This window comes from Pavona decussata, unplaced genomic scaffold (assembly GCF_977016875.1).
Source record: "Pavona decussata unplaced genomic scaffold, jaPavDecu1.1 SCAFFOLD_156, whole genome shotgun sequence".
NCBI classification, from domain to species: Eukaryota; Metazoa; Cnidaria; class Anthozoa; order Scleractinia; family Agariciidae; genus Pavona; species Pavona decussata.
Genome location: NW_028145568.1, coordinates 7,227,501 through 7,244,872, shown reverse-complemented (window position 1 = coordinate 7,244,872; position 17,372 = coordinate 7,227,501). Strand labels below are relative to the sequence as shown.

At 38.6% G+C, this 17,372-nt stretch overlaps 1 protein-coding gene across 14 annotated transcripts in view; it reads right to left on the bottom strand.

The window, feature by feature from the left end:
- Positions 1 to 1,168: 1,168 nt before the first annotated feature.
- LOC146465678 (uncharacterized) overlaps positions 1,169 to 17,372 on the bottom strand; it is a 21,623-nt gene continuing 5,419 nt past the window's right edge. Inside the window, exons 4-19 of one of the 14 annotated variants that reach the window (XM_085128599.1) lie at positions 16,536 to 16,610; positions 16,261 to 16,326; positions 14,863 to 15,174; positions 14,072 to 14,113; positions 13,735 to 13,788; positions 12,987 to 13,343; positions 12,754 to 12,804; positions 11,170 to 11,217; positions 10,899 to 10,928; positions 10,366 to 10,461; positions 9,418 to 9,786; positions 7,663 to 7,728; positions 6,861 to 7,241; positions 4,077 to 4,260; positions 3,005 to 3,165; positions 1,169 to 2,229 (exon numbers count right to left, since the gene is read on the bottom strand). In XM_085128599.1, the coding sequence (XP_084984725.1) occupies positions 2,198 to 2,229; positions 3,005 to 3,165; positions 4,077 to 4,260; positions 6,861 to 7,241; positions 7,663 to 7,728; positions 9,418 to 9,786; positions 10,366 to 10,461; positions 10,899 to 10,928; positions 11,170 to 11,217; positions 12,754 to 12,804; positions 12,987 to 13,343; positions 13,735 to 13,788; positions 14,072 to 14,113; positions 14,863 to 15,174; positions 16,261 to 16,326; positions 16,536 to 16,610 (2,324 nt within the window). In that variant the 3' untranslated portion in view covers positions 1,169 to 2,197. The remainder of the gene's footprint in view (positions 2,230 to 3,004; positions 3,166 to 4,076; positions 4,261 to 6,860; positions 7,242 to 7,662; positions 7,729 to 9,417; positions 9,787 to 10,365; positions 10,462 to 10,898; positions 10,929 to 11,169; positions 11,218 to 12,753; positions 12,805 to 12,986; positions 13,344 to 13,734; positions 13,789 to 14,071; positions 14,114 to 14,862; positions 15,175 to 16,260; positions 16,327 to 16,535; positions 16,611 to 17,372) is intronic. The other 13 variants (XM_085128601.1, XM_085128600.1, XM_085128602.1 and 10 more) reach the window with 13 other exon arrangements.

Below are 17,372 nucleotides of genomic sequence, written 5' to 3'. Positions count from 1 at the left end.
GTGCTCACTCAAGATTCTTAATCTGAGTTTGTTTCACCGTCGGACTATTGACAATAAACACGCAATGCTTCGCACAAGACGTGTGCTCACTCAAGATTTCTTAACCTAAGTTCGTTTCACACCGTCGGATTGTTGACAATAAACATGCAATGCTCCGCACAACACACGTGGACTCACTCAAGATTATTAATCTGAGTTTATTTCACCGTCGGATTGTTGACCATAAACATGCAATGCTCCGCACAGGGACACGTGGGCTCACTCAAGATTATTAACCTGAGTTTATTTCAGCCTCGGATTGTTGACAATAAACATGCAATGCTCCGCACAAGACACGTGTGCTCACTCAAGATTATTAATCTGAGTTCATTTCACCGTCTTATTGTTGACAATAAGCATGCAATGCTTCGCACAAGACACGTGTGCTCACTCAAGATTATTAAGCTGAGTTCATTTCACCGTCGGATTGTTGACAATAAACATGCAATGCCTCGCTCTATACAGGTGGACTCACTCAAGATTATTAACCCGAGCTTATCTCACTGTCGGATTGTTGACAATAAACATGCAATGCTTCGAACTAGACACGTGGACTCACTCAAGCTTATTAACCTGAGTTCATTTCACTGTCGGATTGTTGTAAATAAACATGCAATGCTTCGCACAAGACAGGTGGACTCACTCAAGATTATTAATCTGAGTTCATGTCACCGTCGAATTGTTGACCATAAACATGCAATGCTCCACACACGTGCCCTCACTCATGATTATTAACCTGAGTTCATTTCACCGTCAGATTGTTGACAATAAAAATGGAATGCTTTGCACTAGACAGGTGTGCTCACTCAAGATTATTAATCTGAGTTTATTTCACCGTCGGATTGTCGACAATAAACGTGCAGTGCTTCGCACAACACACTTCTTCTCACTAAAGATTAATAATCTGAGTTTGATTCACCGTCGGGCTGTTGATAATAAACATGCAATGCTTTGCGCAAGACGTGTGCTCACTCAAGAATATCTATCTGAGTTCGTTTCACCGTCGGATTGTTGACAATAAACATGCAATGCATCGCACAAGACACGTGTGTTATTAACCTGAGTTCATTTCACCGTCGGATTGTTGACAATAAACATGCAATGTTTTGCACTAGACACGTGCACTCACTCAAGATTATTAACCTGAGTTTATTTTACAGTCGGATTGTTGACAATAAACATGCAATGCTTCGCACAAGACATATTCTCACTCAAGATTATTACCCTGAGTTTGTTTCACACCGTCGGATTGTTGACAATAAACATTCAATGCTCCGCAAAAGACACGTTCCTCACTCAAGATTATTAATCTGAGTTCATTTCACCGTCGGATTGTTGACAATAAACATGCAATGCTTCGCATAAGACACGTGTATTTACTCAAGATTATTAATCTGAGTTCTTTTCACCATCGGATTCTCAACAGAATGTTACAAACTAATGTCAACAGCCTCTCTCATCAAACAACATTCTTGTTCCCCAATAGACCCTTTGCATAAATGGCACCCAAATTTAAATAACAATACTTGATACATCCTAAGCCTCGTGTTTATGTTTCCAGACAAAGAATTTTTCACATGAATATGAGGCTTAGGATGTATCAAGTATTGTTATTCAAATTTGGGCGCCATTTATGAAAAGGGTCTATTACTAACCCTGAAACGAGAAGGAATTTGAAAACAAAAGGGGAAACCATTGAAATTTGAAAAATTGAAAATGATGTGTGAAACTATTAAAAGTATTACTAGAATTTGAAGATAGGGAGAGAAGCTATTGAAACTATTCATATAAGTATTAAAAAATTTTTATACTTGAAATATGAAAAAAGAGCCTATGGAAAGAACTTGTAGATATGGTGCACATCTATTGAAAATATTGCAAGAATTTATTAACTTTGTTTAACACTAATGGCAGTGCCCGGACCTTTTCAACACAAACGGGAGCACGTTTGATGCCAGTCGATGCCAGTCCTCGGAGACAAGCTCGAGCATAAGCCTGGAAAAAAAGGTGGTCGAAGTGACATTTTGGCTCACAATCTAGCCCTTAAGAGTGGGTGTTGTGAAGTTAAAAAGACAAGAAATGGTCTTCTAAGATTTTTATTGGAAATAACCTACTGTTTTACATTTTCCCTCTGCCTTGATTGTACAAGTGTTATGTTTTACTGTTCATAGTCGAACGTGGAGTCCATAACTGAAGAGAAAAAAAGGAAAGTCAGTAACTACACGATCAAAGAGTTCCCCTGTGATCCCAAGACAACCAAGTGAATTAGAGATTTATTTCATTTATTTGATACAATTTCCTTTGCGTTTCAATATGAGGTTTTCTATGAGTACCCAGCTCCCTAACTTAAACCATATGGTGTGGCGATTTCCTGCCATGTGGTCATGACAAACATTCTTTGCCGGGATCAAAAATCTTACAAAAACTAGTCATATTCATGATCAATCTTAGTATCATGTCATGCTCTCATCTAAGTCAAATTTAATAAAAAAAATATATTACACCTTATGTTCTAGAAGGTAATTGAGTTTCCATTCAAATGCCGTAAAATTCCGAAAGTAACGATCCCCGAATGTAACTTCAAAATAGTGGCCAAATTAATCCCGAAAGAAGCGACACGGCGATGAAATACGCTTTGAGGTACAGATTGTGGTGTCTCAAAGAGAAGAAAAAAGGTCAAGGTTAAGTTATCACTGGCGGTGCAGACTGTCGAAAATGCTTGAGCGGGAATCTGCCTCAGAAAAGAAATCAAAGGTTCCTTAATTTCGGAATTTTACGGTACTGCTCTTTTGTACTTGATTTCAGCAAATGTTATTGTGAATCTTAAACTGAAAGATATCTTGGCTATTTTTAACTCTTATAAGGTTTCGCTAATACTGAACCATGGGGTGAAAAGGAAGTTGGTTGGAAGGAAGTCTCACGTCGTTATGTCATGAGAGTTCTAATCAAAATAAATGTCACTTACCTTGCCCGCGTTTGTAAAGTGGTTGAAGCTCATTCATCTTGTCAAGAGAACTAATTTTCTTGTAGGTGCATCTGAAGGGGAACTCAACAAAGGAACGCTCACTTCCCGCACCAAATTCAGCCACGACTTTGTTCTGGAATGAAACTCGGTCATGTTGTGTTCTAAAAATTGAAATTAAGAAAAGTTGTAATTCAATGAGTCGTTTTTCCATGGTTGCCTTTCTTATGTTGCTTTCGTTCATCTTGGGTTATACGTAACATGGCGTATTTGTCAACCCAGTTTAACGGTGGTTAATGGTAACACGCGACCTACCGCCTTCAAAAGAGTGTGACAAAGTTGCGATAAGTGGACGACAATCAATGAAAAGCCGTTGTATTTGTATCAAAAGTTGATTTCCAAGGTAGTTTAACTAAAAGAAAGGGTTTCGATTAGAGGGTACTGTAATATAAAATCAGCACTTGATCCCCATTTTCTGAGTAAGAAATTATCACTTGCAGTGGAATTAAAAAAAATCAAAAATACCTTTTCTTTAGCTTTAACTGGCTCTTAAATGAAATAAAAGTTCTTAGTTTCTTGGCTATGTTGCCACGAACTCCTGTCAGAATTGAAAATAAGTCCAACGGCTTTTCTTTGATTGACGTCAACCAAAGCGCAGCTTTATCCCACTCTTTTAAAGGTGGTAGGCTACGTGTTATTGGTAATAGTTGTAAACTCTGTCGAAATGTTGAAATGTAGCATTTCATTATTTGCTTCTTATTCTGACAAGTGGTTAACTTATTTTCATATTATAGTATGGTGCACAAAGCACTGCGCGCACTAACGAAAACGATATATAAAAAAATAAATAAGTGCATTATTGTGTCATAAATAACACAACATCGACTGAGAAAAGAAAGGTATGCATTTAGGGCAAGACTTTATTACACGACGGTAATATAGACAGAAGATTTCATAACTTCACAATTATATCGTGATGTTGGAACTATATATGACGTCCTGGAGGATTCAGTCTGCAACTCAGGAAGTCACTAATAACCTTATCAAAAATAACACGGGTGAACCAGTAGGATACCTGCGTGTTGTACCACAACTGTCCAATGGCGTTGCCAGCATGACGTTATTATTATCCATTTGTATCACTCCACAGCGAGGGTCATCGAGACGCAGAAGGCTGGGATCCACCAAAGATGGTAAACTTTGTCGCGAAATGTGCACGTGCATTCCAGCGGGTAAACAGATAATGGCAAACCCGGGTTCTAAAACCGGATTATAAATATCACAAATTAGAGTCAAATTGGTTGTAATAATTTGAGCATTTCTATTGCTGTCAACCTTTAGTGACCTGGTGCGTTTTATTACGCAACAGACTTGGATCTTTCCATCGTTCAACAGTCTTTCACTTGACATTTTTGTTCGTTTTCTCCCGTTAAAAAAAAACTAACTTTCGTTCAGTCCTTATCTTAATCAGTTCAATGTAGTGAGGATGTTATAATGCGAGATTTCTGGTATATTGGAACTTATTATTCAACAAATTGTCACTATGCGCAAATATTATCAGGTACAGATCTGTCATGTGTACACGACAAGTCGTAAAATTTCGAAAATAAGCTCCTACCGTATATGAGCCCGACCGAATATAATTCCTCCAAATTCCAAACGCAAAAAAAGCTCCTAGAATAAGTCCCTCCGAATCCCAATAGTGGCCAATTTTCAGGACTTACGTTTACTCTTCACTCTCGATCTCCCCTTGGATTCCCTCAGGTGCTCCTCGCTTTTCGCCTGTTATCTTTGCGGTGATGGAATGTATTATTTTGTCTTTCAAAGAGGGGCCTTAAAGGTTCCGGAATATGGCCCACCGTATGAACTGTATAAATCTCTTACGGTATGACGTTTACGTTATTCAATGAAGTTGTATTGCTGTGTTTGAAGTTGGCATGTTCAGGGTGATTATGTTGTCAAGAATTTCTATGTAGTACCCCAATATGGCAACACATTCAAAAATTGCCGACACAAATTCCTCGCTAATTATAAGCCCAGCCGATTTTGAAGCGCAAAGTTTCCTCCTTCAATAAAGCCCCTGCAAATGTAAGCCCCTCAAAATAGTCCTTTGAAAAATATCCGGGGCTTATTTTTGAAATTTTCGGGGAATTATTTGTCCGAGAAGCGAAGCTTCGAGGGCAAGTGTGAAATTTTGAGGACAATTTCTCAGTCAAGAACATTATCAGCCAACGTACCAGCAAGCCAGAAAGCGGCTCATTTATTTTATAACCCTCCCTCGTAAAAAAAGTCAGCCTTGATCTGATGGCGGATGTGCGCTACTGACATAGACAAGTATATTTGATTGGTTTACAGTAACTTTATTTTCACTGTGATTGGACCAAAACTTGACAAACTGTCATGTGAAGTAAACGCAAAAATTGGACGCGTGTGCTTTGTGGAATAAATCAATCCGTCTAACAAGATCTTTCAGCGATGCATCTAGAGCTTCGTTTGCTGGATTGAACACTTTATCCCAAATACTGGAAAAAAGGCTTTCTTTCTTTTCTGTCCAGACCGGAACGAATGGCTCCGGCTCCATGTTTTCAACTGCGGTTGGGATTTTTCTCTCTTTCCTCCACGCTTAAGTTGGCAAGAACAGTTGGTTTATTTTATACTTAGTGAACACAGTGTATTAATTCTCTATTTTATAAAATGACTCAGTTTAAGTTGCGTAGGACTAAATCTGAAAGTCTACTAGTAACTTTCTTCACCTTCAAAGACGTTGACAGCATATTTTATTGACTTTTTTGTACTTTCCGCAACAGCATTTGCGACCAGCTTTTTAATGTGACTATCACTGGACTCTATAAAACGAGTTTGTTTTTCTTCCTTGTAGAATAATAAAGATGAGCTGGCCTTTTCCCGCTGGTTTTGTTTCTTTTCGAGGGAAATAATCTGAGGACAAACATCGATGCAGACGGGGGTTATTGCGTGATAACCGTCCTGTGATTTTGCACCACGTGACGTAAAGTAGCCAATAAAATCGCGCGAAAATTATAATTATAATCAGTGATATACGTTGGTTGCCATAGTTCTAGGTGCACTGCGCATGAACCTGTGTCAGATGCGGCCGTTTTGATATGCGAGGACGTTTTGTCAGTTGCTTTTCAGACAATTTAACTTCCTTTAAAAAGATTTCCCAGGAAACAAGGATATCCAGAAGGTGATTGTGCATTTTAAATTTGAGAATTAAGGTGAGAAATAGAATGCTGTGTTATCGAAGCAGAAACTTGAAATTCACTGTAGGCAAGCTGTCAAGCTTGAAAGACTAACTTGCCGCTAAAGAACTCTGTGGGCGACCAACGTTTCTTCAGTTTGTAATTTTCATTATAAAACGTGAGCTTGTAACTGTGTCTGTTTAAAGTGAAACTGTGAACTGTAGTTAACTCTTCGTACCACTTTCTCTGGCGTTTATTTGTTTTGATTATTTGTTGTCTCAACTTAAGCCATATTTATCATACAAGTGTCTTTCCTTGTTCTAAGAATGCTATTTGTGACAATTTGTTGAAAAATAAAACAAATACCTGCTCACTTTCACGGAATATCCCTTGATTAGTTAACTCGGTCTATGGCCTCGTCGGCTAAGTATCAGGCGATATTCCACTCGAATTCGCCGGATTATTGTTAATCAATGGCCATTGTAATGAGGCTATCGCTTTGTTAACTATTATACGAAAACGTTATTTCTAATTGAGAACCTCTCCTTCCTTAGTATTTAGTGGAATTAATACTCGCCTGTTGGATAACTCGTGACTAATCACTACAATTACAGTAACGTAAACCTTCCATGATCAATCCACTAACTTTGCCACTTTACCTGTATTTTGCCCAACTCCACAGTAACGTAACTTGCACGTCGGGGCATTTTGTAACTTGTAGACGTAAAAATCTCCACAATTTCGAACTAAAATTCTTCTGCGCCACCTGCAGCACGTTCGGCCCCAGTTAAAGCACACTGTTCTCTGCACTACGCCGTCGCGTGCACTCGGATGTGCTCCTTGGAGCCAGCCTGGGGCGAGAGTACCACAACGACGGGTAGGTACACATTTTTCTGGCATTCGGTTTCCCGCCAAACCAGTGAATCGATACCAGTTCTTACGCAGCCATAGGTCACAAGTTGGTTTGGCCCCTTGAACTGATTGATACAAGTAGTTTTGTGATCGAACACGATCGCTAAGTATTCTGTATGAAGAGCATTCTATACGAAGATAAGAAAAGCAAGTGAAACTGAATAAATCAAACCTAAGCGTAAAAACCTTAATTCACAGCAACAACAAAAACAACTCCATTCACTTGAGCAAATATTCATAGCAAAACCCGTAGGGAACTTTTGAGTTATTTGAGGCGGGCTCAAGGACGGAAACGATATTGAAATAAAAGAATGAAGAAAAAAAAAATGACATGTTTGAATAAATGAAATAGGCCTTATGCAAAAATGGCTGACATTTTTGTATTCTTTTGTCTGCTTTCAAATTAGCCTCACTAGCTTCATTCGAGGTAAACAAACTATTCTTGATTTTTGAACTCAAGAACGAGGTTAGTAGGGTTAATTTAAATGCAAACAAGATATTTTGAAATTGTCAGCTATTTTTGCATAGGGTCTATGAGATACCTCATACCTGTAGGCAGTGTCGGAGAGGTAGGAGGACTGTTTGTTGATGTATGTGCTGTGGTTAGCACTGGCACTGAAAGGAAAATACAAGTCACAGCTGAACTGAATGTTCAATGTTCAAAAGAAGCAGGGGTGACGCTGTGGTGAAAGCACCCGCGTCTTGCTAATATGGCCCGGCTTCGACTTCCCTACTGCTCGACGGCATATGAGTCTGTGAGGGTCTGCATGGGGGTAACTGATAGCGGAGAAATATGGTAAGCTGTGGCAGGTAATGTCTGGATAATAAGTTGCTAACGAATTTTGCTTGAACCTCCTCACAAGTTGTGTCTAGAAGTGGTGAGGTCGTTACAAGATGATGAACAGTGTTCATACAGTCTCGAAAGCGATTGGGATCACTCAAACGTTTTTAAAAAAATAGTCGGGTGATACTTGACACTGTTCGGCTAATGAGAAAGACACCGTTGAAACGATACAAAACCGCAAAAACAAGTGAGAAGTAAAAGTTAACTGAGATCCGCCATAATTAACTGAGAAATGGCCGAACGTTTACTGATAGATAAGAATCCAGCACGCACATGCAGACCCTTGTTTGTTGTTGGCCAATCTCGTAATTCCTTCGAGATATTTTTCTCCTTGTACTCCAGTTTCCCCCTCTTCTCAAAATCCAACGTTTCCATAAAATTATATCTCTTGAGAGTGTTCATTGACACTAAATTAAAGTTATTTGTTTATTTATTTATTTTTGACTCAATACCGGTGGGCTTTGGCTTCTCATTCACCATGTTCTCCATTCGTCATGTTACAACGTAACAATATTACCGCGAACCTATGTAAACCAATCTCGCCTACAGGTATTTCTTAGAAATACGCTGTGCCGAATTAAGCACGAATAAATATCTACCTCACAAAAAAGGAACTGTTTTTTAAATGGATTTTCAGAGCAAAACACACTAGGTGAGCTTTCTCAGTTTAGAGTAGTTTTTGTTGGTTTTCGAAGGAATGTTGTTGTTTATTTTTCGATCAAAGTTCAATGTCATATAAACTCTTAAATTACACTTTGGTGACCTGTGGCGTGACTATGTGAGAGGAAGCAGGGTTTTTTTTAACCAACTTCGAGGTGTTTGTAAATTGGATGAGGCACTCTTCCGAGTGTTTGATTTAGCTTCTCAAACTATTCATAATTAATGCCTTGAGAAATTCAAAGCTAAAGTTCGCCAAATTTTATGATAACGAGGATCACATTCCCAAACCTCCTTTACGGTAGAGATTTCCTTTGTTTTCTTCATTAATTATAAGTGAGTTTGAGAAATTTATTTCAAATTCAATTCTGTAACTTATTTCGTAACTGTTTTCTCTTCTTAATTTGTTGTTTGCATGAAAAGAGGTAACCACCGTCTAACGTGTTTTAGCATACCTCAGTGACCGACTATCGCGTAACGCGCAATCTGATTGGCTACAGAGGTGCCGTCTATCGATCGATAGACGGCAGTTTGTTAGAACGCGCGCGATTTAACATGCATCATTGTATAAATATATCAAAATTTATGAAATAAAAAGATTTTTTTGCTTCATAGATCGATCACTGAGGTATGCTAAAACAATTAGACGGCTCGCTCTCGGTTTCTATCGCCTTTGATAGTTGGCTCGGGGCTTCGCCCCTCGCCAACTATCAGCCGATAGAAACCTCGAGCTTGCCGTCTAATTGTTAAATAACATGCACTAAGACTATCCTCATAGCTTTAATTTTGGATGAGCTTCTCACCTTGTCGGTTGTTTCCACAGTAACGAAGACTGCAATATGGGGCTGGATGTAATTCGTAAACGAAGAACCCGCTGCAATTACGGACTCTGATCTCCGTTGACCAATAACAACAGTCTGTTCCCCAGTGAAAGCAGACTTTGGCGTTGAAAATCTCATGTGCCACTGTGAGATGAGTAATATTTAACCACCCTGGCGCATGCGTACCGCACCGTAATTTGGCTACACAGAAATCAGGCATCTTGTCACCGGCCTCTCCAGTGAATCGGTACCAGTCTTTTGGCAGTGTTTTGTCGCAAATTGGACGTCGATACTTACTTGAATAACCTTCCGCCCTGCTGGCGTCGTTTAACAGCTTGTAATTTAAACATTCTGAAGAACAATGAAAATTCTTGAAACTTATCTTTTGTTCTGGTGTATTGGGGCAAGGAATTGTTAAAGGAGAAAGACAATGGAATTTCAACCAGAACTGATAAAGTCACTAGCAGTATGCCATATTAGTTGGATTATATGCAGGATGTGACGACTGCAGTAGTAAATAAAGCATTACTTTTTGCAATCCTTGTCAGGAAGAATCTCAACTGTCCTCAGAACCTTAGATGGAGTTCAAACTCCTTTTAAGTGATTCATGCCCGCGTTTTCCACCAGGTGGGGGACAGCTTTTCTCAAGCATATTTATAACGTACCAAGACGGACCAGATAAGCAGTTCTTTTAATTCGAAGCATTTCTTACGTCACTAGACACAAAACTAGTTTATGGACACATTAAAAAATAGGGCGGATTGAGAAAGGGGCTCAGAACCCTGTCTTAACATGACTGGAGTGGTCACAGGAGGAAAGAGATAAAAGGAGCATTAAGAACAGCCCTTGAATAGAGAAAGACGAAACAGAATAGTAACACACGTACAGTATTGCAAGCGGCATTATTAACAATATATGTGCCGTACTGACCTGGTGGAATTCGAGGACGTGTTGCCAAGGTTGAAATGCGCCTTGTACTTGGGGTTGATTTTGGTGTTGGAGATGAAACACTATTTGTAGTGGTGGCTAACGGAAATAAACATTAGTTAGCTAGTTAGTTAATCACTCAATCAGGCAATAGCAAGAACAGCTAAGTAGGATTTTTGAAGTCCTAAGCGAAGCAAGAAATTCTGTTTCGGCCCGTTAATTAATTTTTTCCATCAAAACAAGAAAATATTGAAAAAGCCCGTCATCATCGTTCCAAAATATTAAGAGAATTAGACGAAAACCCCTTTAATTTTTTGCTATCTGAATCATGGAATCTGGGAAGTGCTGCATAATGCTGATTTCTTTTTCCTTGCTGACATTGGCTAGAACGATGAGAACGCCTAACATACATGGGCTGTTGAGGCCTTAAAAAAACGGGCCAACTACCATTGCCGAACGAATTCAGTATCTGTTTGAGGTCTGCTTAATATCCTAAGTTAACAATAGCTTTGAACATTTGGAGGTGTCGCTCTTACCAGGTGGAACTAAAGGTCTCGTGCTTGAAACTTCAAAGAAGAAAATATTAAAAAAAGTTTTCATTTAGCAAATTGCGGCTGACAATATGTATTTCACCAAGAGATAAAATGCATTATAAAATTGTCCTCACTCTGACAATGTAAGTTGCCTTCTTAACAGAATATTGATTAATGATTATTACCCATGGTTATGGAAATTATTACAAATGCCAGTGATGACAAAGGTCAGGAAACGGAAACAGGACAAAATATTTCTCTTATAAATTAGTACCTGGTGGAGTTGTTTTCTGGTTGGTGTAAGCCACTGCTATCGTTGTTTCTGTGAAAATAAGAGTTTAAACTTGAATTTCAAACCTTTGTACAATGGAACCCCGCCTTACGGCCACCTCGTTATTACCATCACTCGTTTTTGGCCGCTCGGCAAAACGACCATACATTTTCTTGTAAAAAAAACCCTCGTTAATACGGTCACCCGTTAATGCGCCCAAATGTTTTTGGCCCATTGGTGACCGTATTAACGGGGTTCCACTGCATTTACAAGACAATTCTAACGGACTATTATTGTCAATATTTATATCAGCGTTGCTGTTTCACTAGTCTGTTATTCTTTCATACTGTAGTCTCCAAACGCGATAAATGCAGCAACATTGGCAGGAATTAAATCAATATAATAAACTGGCACGTTTGTTGTTCTTTCACTAGTTGGTTTTAACGTCAATTGATATATAAATGTAAGCATCGCATGGAAATGTAATTATTGCAGCAAGTAATATAAATTTATTCTGTAAGTAATTTGAATGCCTTTGTGTAGAAATGTATGTAAGCACTGTACTGTGGGTAGTTTTCTTTTGATCGTGATGTAAGTAGTGTAAGTATTATATCGTAAGAAGTGTTAGGTACTGTTCTGTTATTAGTGTCAGTTTGCTTGTCATTTAAATAATAAAAAAATGAATTGTTGTTGTTTCTGTAGTCAAATAAAGGATTAAATAATATTTTTCACTCGCAAGTACCAAGATCGACCAAGCACGATAGTCTAGTAAATCATTACGATTTTGATAGAAGCAAAATGAAAGTAATACGAATCTGGATTCTTCCCTCGGGACAAAAAGGCCCGGGTGTTCGGAGCTCCATGCTCATAAAATATACATGCTCCATCTGAGTGATTTTTATGGTCAAAAGCATCACGTGACAGACCGTAGGTCGCAGACAGCTCTATGTAAAATATTCTGTATCTTTAGGGAGAGTAACTGCAGTTTCCACAATAGCCTTTTTCTGAAGAAAATCACAAACTTTGAAAGACGGCATATCATGAAGAATAGATGACCTCTTTAAGCTGGAGAACTGACGTTCCTGATGTGGCTTGAATTCAGCCTCAAAACTAAAATTAGTTATGAGAAAATCGTCCAAAATGCTTGGAATAAAGTGAGAAAAATAGAATAAAATTCGGCTGTTGAGTGGAACAGTGAGGTTTTTTTTTTTTAGGTTTGACCTGGATATCGGCGGTAAGCGGGAACGTATGGAGCTAAGAGTGGAATAACCAGACCGTCTTGAGAAGAATGTCTTTTACTAGGTACTGCCTCCATGCTGGTAGATTGATACCAAAAACTGTTAGCCGAGGATGCTAACAAGAGAGATGTAACATTATACCTCTGCGTCAGGTAAACTTGAAAGTATCAGAAACCCACACCAGATAGAATTTGCCTGATTAAATTTGAAAGGGATAGCCACAAACTCAACTTTATCTTCGCCGGATAGACAACGCTCAGGGTTATGCCAATTTAAATAGCCAAAAAAATATTTGCTTAGTCACAGTCGAGATTGAACAAATTTACAGACAATGTTAGAGATCCCTTACCTGGTTTAGCTATTGCCACGGTGCTATCGGCAGGCAAGGTTGTCACTGGTTCTAAAACGGTGGAACAGAATTTTATTAGTAGAAAGTAGAGCTTGCTTTTATTAACATTAATGAGAAAAAATTTTCATCACTTATTAAAATGTTGTGGGTTGCGCCACCTTTCCCTCTCCCCCCCCCCCCAATAATACGCCATTCTCCGTTCTATATGACAGTCATGTAAAAATTCACAATACCTTGTCCATTTCCACAGTAGCGCAGATTGCAACTTAACGGCGGAGAAAGCTCGTACACATAGAATTCACCACAGTTGCGCACCAAAACAGAATTGCGCCAAGAACAGCAGCTTTTCCAGTGAAAACAAACTTCCCGTCTAACCTTCCCTTCATGCACTGTAGGATGACGTCCATTCAGCCAGCCGGGGGCGTGGGCACCACAGTGGTGTGTAGGGACACAAGAGGTTGGCATCATGTTACCAGCAGCGCCTGAGAACCTGTACCATCCCCGTGGTAATTTATCGTCGCACGATGAAACTGACTCGTTGAAGTTTACAGACCTCCTTACTGAGTCCAAAGTTACGTATGTTGTACATTCTGTGAATAAGACGAACATTTTGAGTAAGTTTTTGTGCCGCACTGTTGCAGCAGGCTATTAATATGATACTTTGGGTAATACGAAACAAGCAAATAAAGAACAACAACAACAACAACAAAACGGTAAGGTGGTAACAAAGATTTGATAAATAGGTAACCTTCAATAATTGTTTCGAGTAAAGGGCCAATTTAGTTGATGGTTTAGAGTTCCATGTTAATGACCTGGTTAATGTTTAAGCTTAGGTCCTTAAAGTACGGATTTATAAGACTTCAAAAGCTGTTAATCACTTCAGTGTTCCTAGTCTCTGTAATCTTTGATAGCCCTGAAACTTTTGTATGCAAAACCATCTCTATAAAATCAACTGGCAGACCTTTGCGGACGCTATGATACCTGATGGAATAGTAGTCGGTTCATCTGTTGGTAACGGAGTTGTTACCACAGTAACTGAAATAAAAAATTTATATAATTAATGTCGAAGTTAGGTTTTATCTTGGCTCATGCACTGAATATTTTGTTCCCTACAGGTATAACTGATTTTACAACTGAGTTTTGGCTGTTATTGCTGCCATTTTGGATTTTAATGGTTTGATTTACTCTGATTAACCAGTGTGTGGATTCCGCTAGCAATTAATTGTTATCAGTTTAAAAGTGGTGGTAGCATCAATCTGTCTGTTATAGCTGGTAGAAGACAACGTTCTGAAGTCGATCTATGCACATGTCACCTTACCTGGTGGAGTTAAAGTCCTTTCTGTCGTTGGTAATGACGTTTCTGCAATTATTTTATAGCTGTTATTTTCATGAGTTGTGAAAGCTTAGTAGAAGGCCAGATTCACGAAGTCCTCCTTAGGTATAGTATATCAGTAATATTGCTTCTTAACAATGGTCTATTGTTATTCCAACAATATACAAGGAACAATACAGGGATACTTCTTAACTTAGGAAGGCTTTGTGAATCTAGACTCTAGCTTTTAAATTCGTTCTAGTAGCGTGACGCATAACCAAGGAAAAAAGCATATTTACTCTACTACTGGAGTGAGTAGTGTCTACTGAGATGGGGTTCCATAGGGGGGAAGAAATAGACCGTAACAACTGCTCAAAATAATCTAATTAAAAGTAATCAAATTTGATTGGTTTGTTAGTTAGTTTCGACAATTGTTGAATGCGACCATATATTGATATACTAATGACTAATACCAATTGAACCATTAAATGAGATATTATTTCAGTTAAGCAGACAAAGAAGTGGCAAAAGAATGCATGAAAAACAAAATCAGGCTTGAACAGTGTTGAAATCCATAACTTCTGGTGCAGTGCTCTACCAACTGAGTTATCAGGCGAACAGGGAGCTGGATATTTTGTGAATTTTTCCGTATACTAGTAGGTGAAGACAAGGAGGTGAAACGTGCGAAATACATATATTTGAACTGCGCGTGAAAGAATTAATAAATGACGTCAGTCCAAATATATTTCATATATATTACTTCCAATATCAACTCGATGAGGTGAGTAAAAACCTACGAGGAGAGATGACTGTGAAGACCAAGTTCTCGCCGGGGCCTCCCAAACCGCTTTGACAACCAGTTGAGCCACCATCACGATTATAAGTGCTAGCAGCATTTTTTCCACTCATGCACTGTCCGAAAGACTGTATTCCAAAGTGAGTATAGCCTTTGTCATACGCGCGCTCAGCGCACTTCTGGATAACCTTATCCAGGTGATACCAGTCAACTTCCCCGGTCAAATCCGCCAATAGTTCTGGAAGCGGCCGGGGATCGACTTTGTTGTCTTTGAAGCATCCCACGGTTTCATAAGAAACTTGATGTTGATCTGCTGGGCAACAGAAAAATATATTTGCACCACAGACTAAAATCCTAAACTAAATAGAACAAGTCGAAATTCAAATGGCTTCTAAGTGGAATCAGACCTGAAGCATTCAGCATCAGCGACACGACACTTGTCAAGGACATTTAAAGTGCGCGGGCATTATATATTTTTTGTTTTCTCACCTGAATCTACACATCACCCAAAGAACTTCTGCGAAAAAAAATATTTCGATTGCAGAAAACGCTATTTTTTAACAATTATTTTCAAATCCTGTATTTTTGTGGTCTACCCGTGCCGCTGACTAAGAAGGCCGACGGACGTCATATGACGTAGATTCAACACCAGCGCTAGAGTGATGCAAACGAAGTGAAAGGAAAATAGTGAGTGTTGGTATCTTGTTGTCGGTCTTCGTGTTACATCTGTAATGTCACGGGCTGAAGAGATCTTTTCTGACAAAGTAAGTGAGTAATTGAACATCTAAGACGAAATTGAAGTCATGTGTTCCTTAATCTACGTCACAGATCCGAGAAGAACCGAGAGAGAACAAAGTCAAGTAAAATGGCGGCAAATTTGAACGTTTTTAAATCGTGTTTTGGGGAAAATCGAATTTTTTTTTTCGCGAAACGGCTTAAGAGATTCGTAGATTCAGATGAGAAAGTAAGAAAAATTAGGTTATTTAGCGTAAGCCGATACAAGAGAAGACCTCATCCTCTCTTGGCCGATATTATAATATTCCAGACAAAATTCTTTTATTGTATTGTTTTGTAATAATATTCGGTGGTCTTCTTGGTAGTTTCATGCATGAGAAACATAATTAGTTCAAATGTCTTGGCTGTAAATGTCCAGGTGGCGTCTAACAACATGTACAGTAAGTATTTATTTGTTATCTAAAGGAGAGCGTAGCCTTTTCAACTAATTCTATGATAGAATAGATTTTTTTCCTGTTCTGCCTGTTTGTGAATAAAGTTTTCATTAAGTTACTCAAGATGTTGTTGAATATGATTTTACAAACCATTCGATATATTTAAGTTTGTGTCATAAATTGTTTTCGCCAAACCATCTCTTATGTTGTCCCAGTAATAATAAATTTACCTTGCTGGCGATCGTTAGCCACAGCATCCAGATCTGTTAACATCGCCTGGGTTTCGAGCTTAGTGCCTACAACAACAAACATAATTATATTTGATTGCCTTTTTGTACGTTTATTTATTTTGTACAAATATGCTGTTTCATTTATTTAACTGCTAGCTCGTGGAAAGTCTAGTGAAGACTACCAGTCTTTATTGTCATTATTTACTCCACTGATTGCTTTTCGCTGATAGTTTTGCGGAAAAATACCCTGATTAAATGAAAACAGTATCTTTCACCCTCTCGGCTAGTAGAAAGGTCCTCATCTTCATTTGTTGGTATCCTATTGCGCCAGGTCTCCCTTTCTGATTTGCCTAACAAATATACAAAAATTGCGTTATGTAAAGTAGAATGTGTTGAGCAACATTTTTCTTTGTAATGTTGGTGCCCAAGTGTACAGATGAGATAGATATGAACGATAGAAAAGCAAATGAGGTTATAGCGCAATACATAAAACAGCGACAATGCAACAAGCAAAAAAAGCAAAATAAATAAAAACTGCAATTATGGTTCGATCAAAGAGAAGTAGCAAGTAATGATAGGCCTACTGACACAACTTCTATCGATGGAAACTTATTATTTTTACTCTGTCAAGCATGTCATTTAGGGATTTTCCTGACGTAGAAATGGCTGTTTGCGCATCAAGTGCCATGTTTACATTGAAACATGTCGGATGTTTAGCACTGATGGTTGGGTTATGTTCCACGATAGCAGGGTTTTTTCTGGTGGTTCGCGTTTTGTTTCAGTATTGATGACCTTTCTGTGAATCTAATATCTGATAGAAGTTGTTGTGTCAGATTCTTTGGGTGGCCTCCAGTAAGTCGTGATTTAAATTTTCAAATGTTCTCTTCAAATGTTGTTATTGAAGAGTTTGTTCACAGAAGTCTTCGGGATTTGCCCTTCACGAATTCGTTTTTGACACCCGTTGGGTGACTAGAGGAGAAATACCATATGGAAATCGTTTCCCTTTCTATACAACTGTGTCCAGAAATATGGTTTCAGTATCTAAGGTTTCAGCTGTAAACTTGCGTGTAGGAAGATGTTAGTTAGTTTGTTCGATTAACTCTGCTATATCG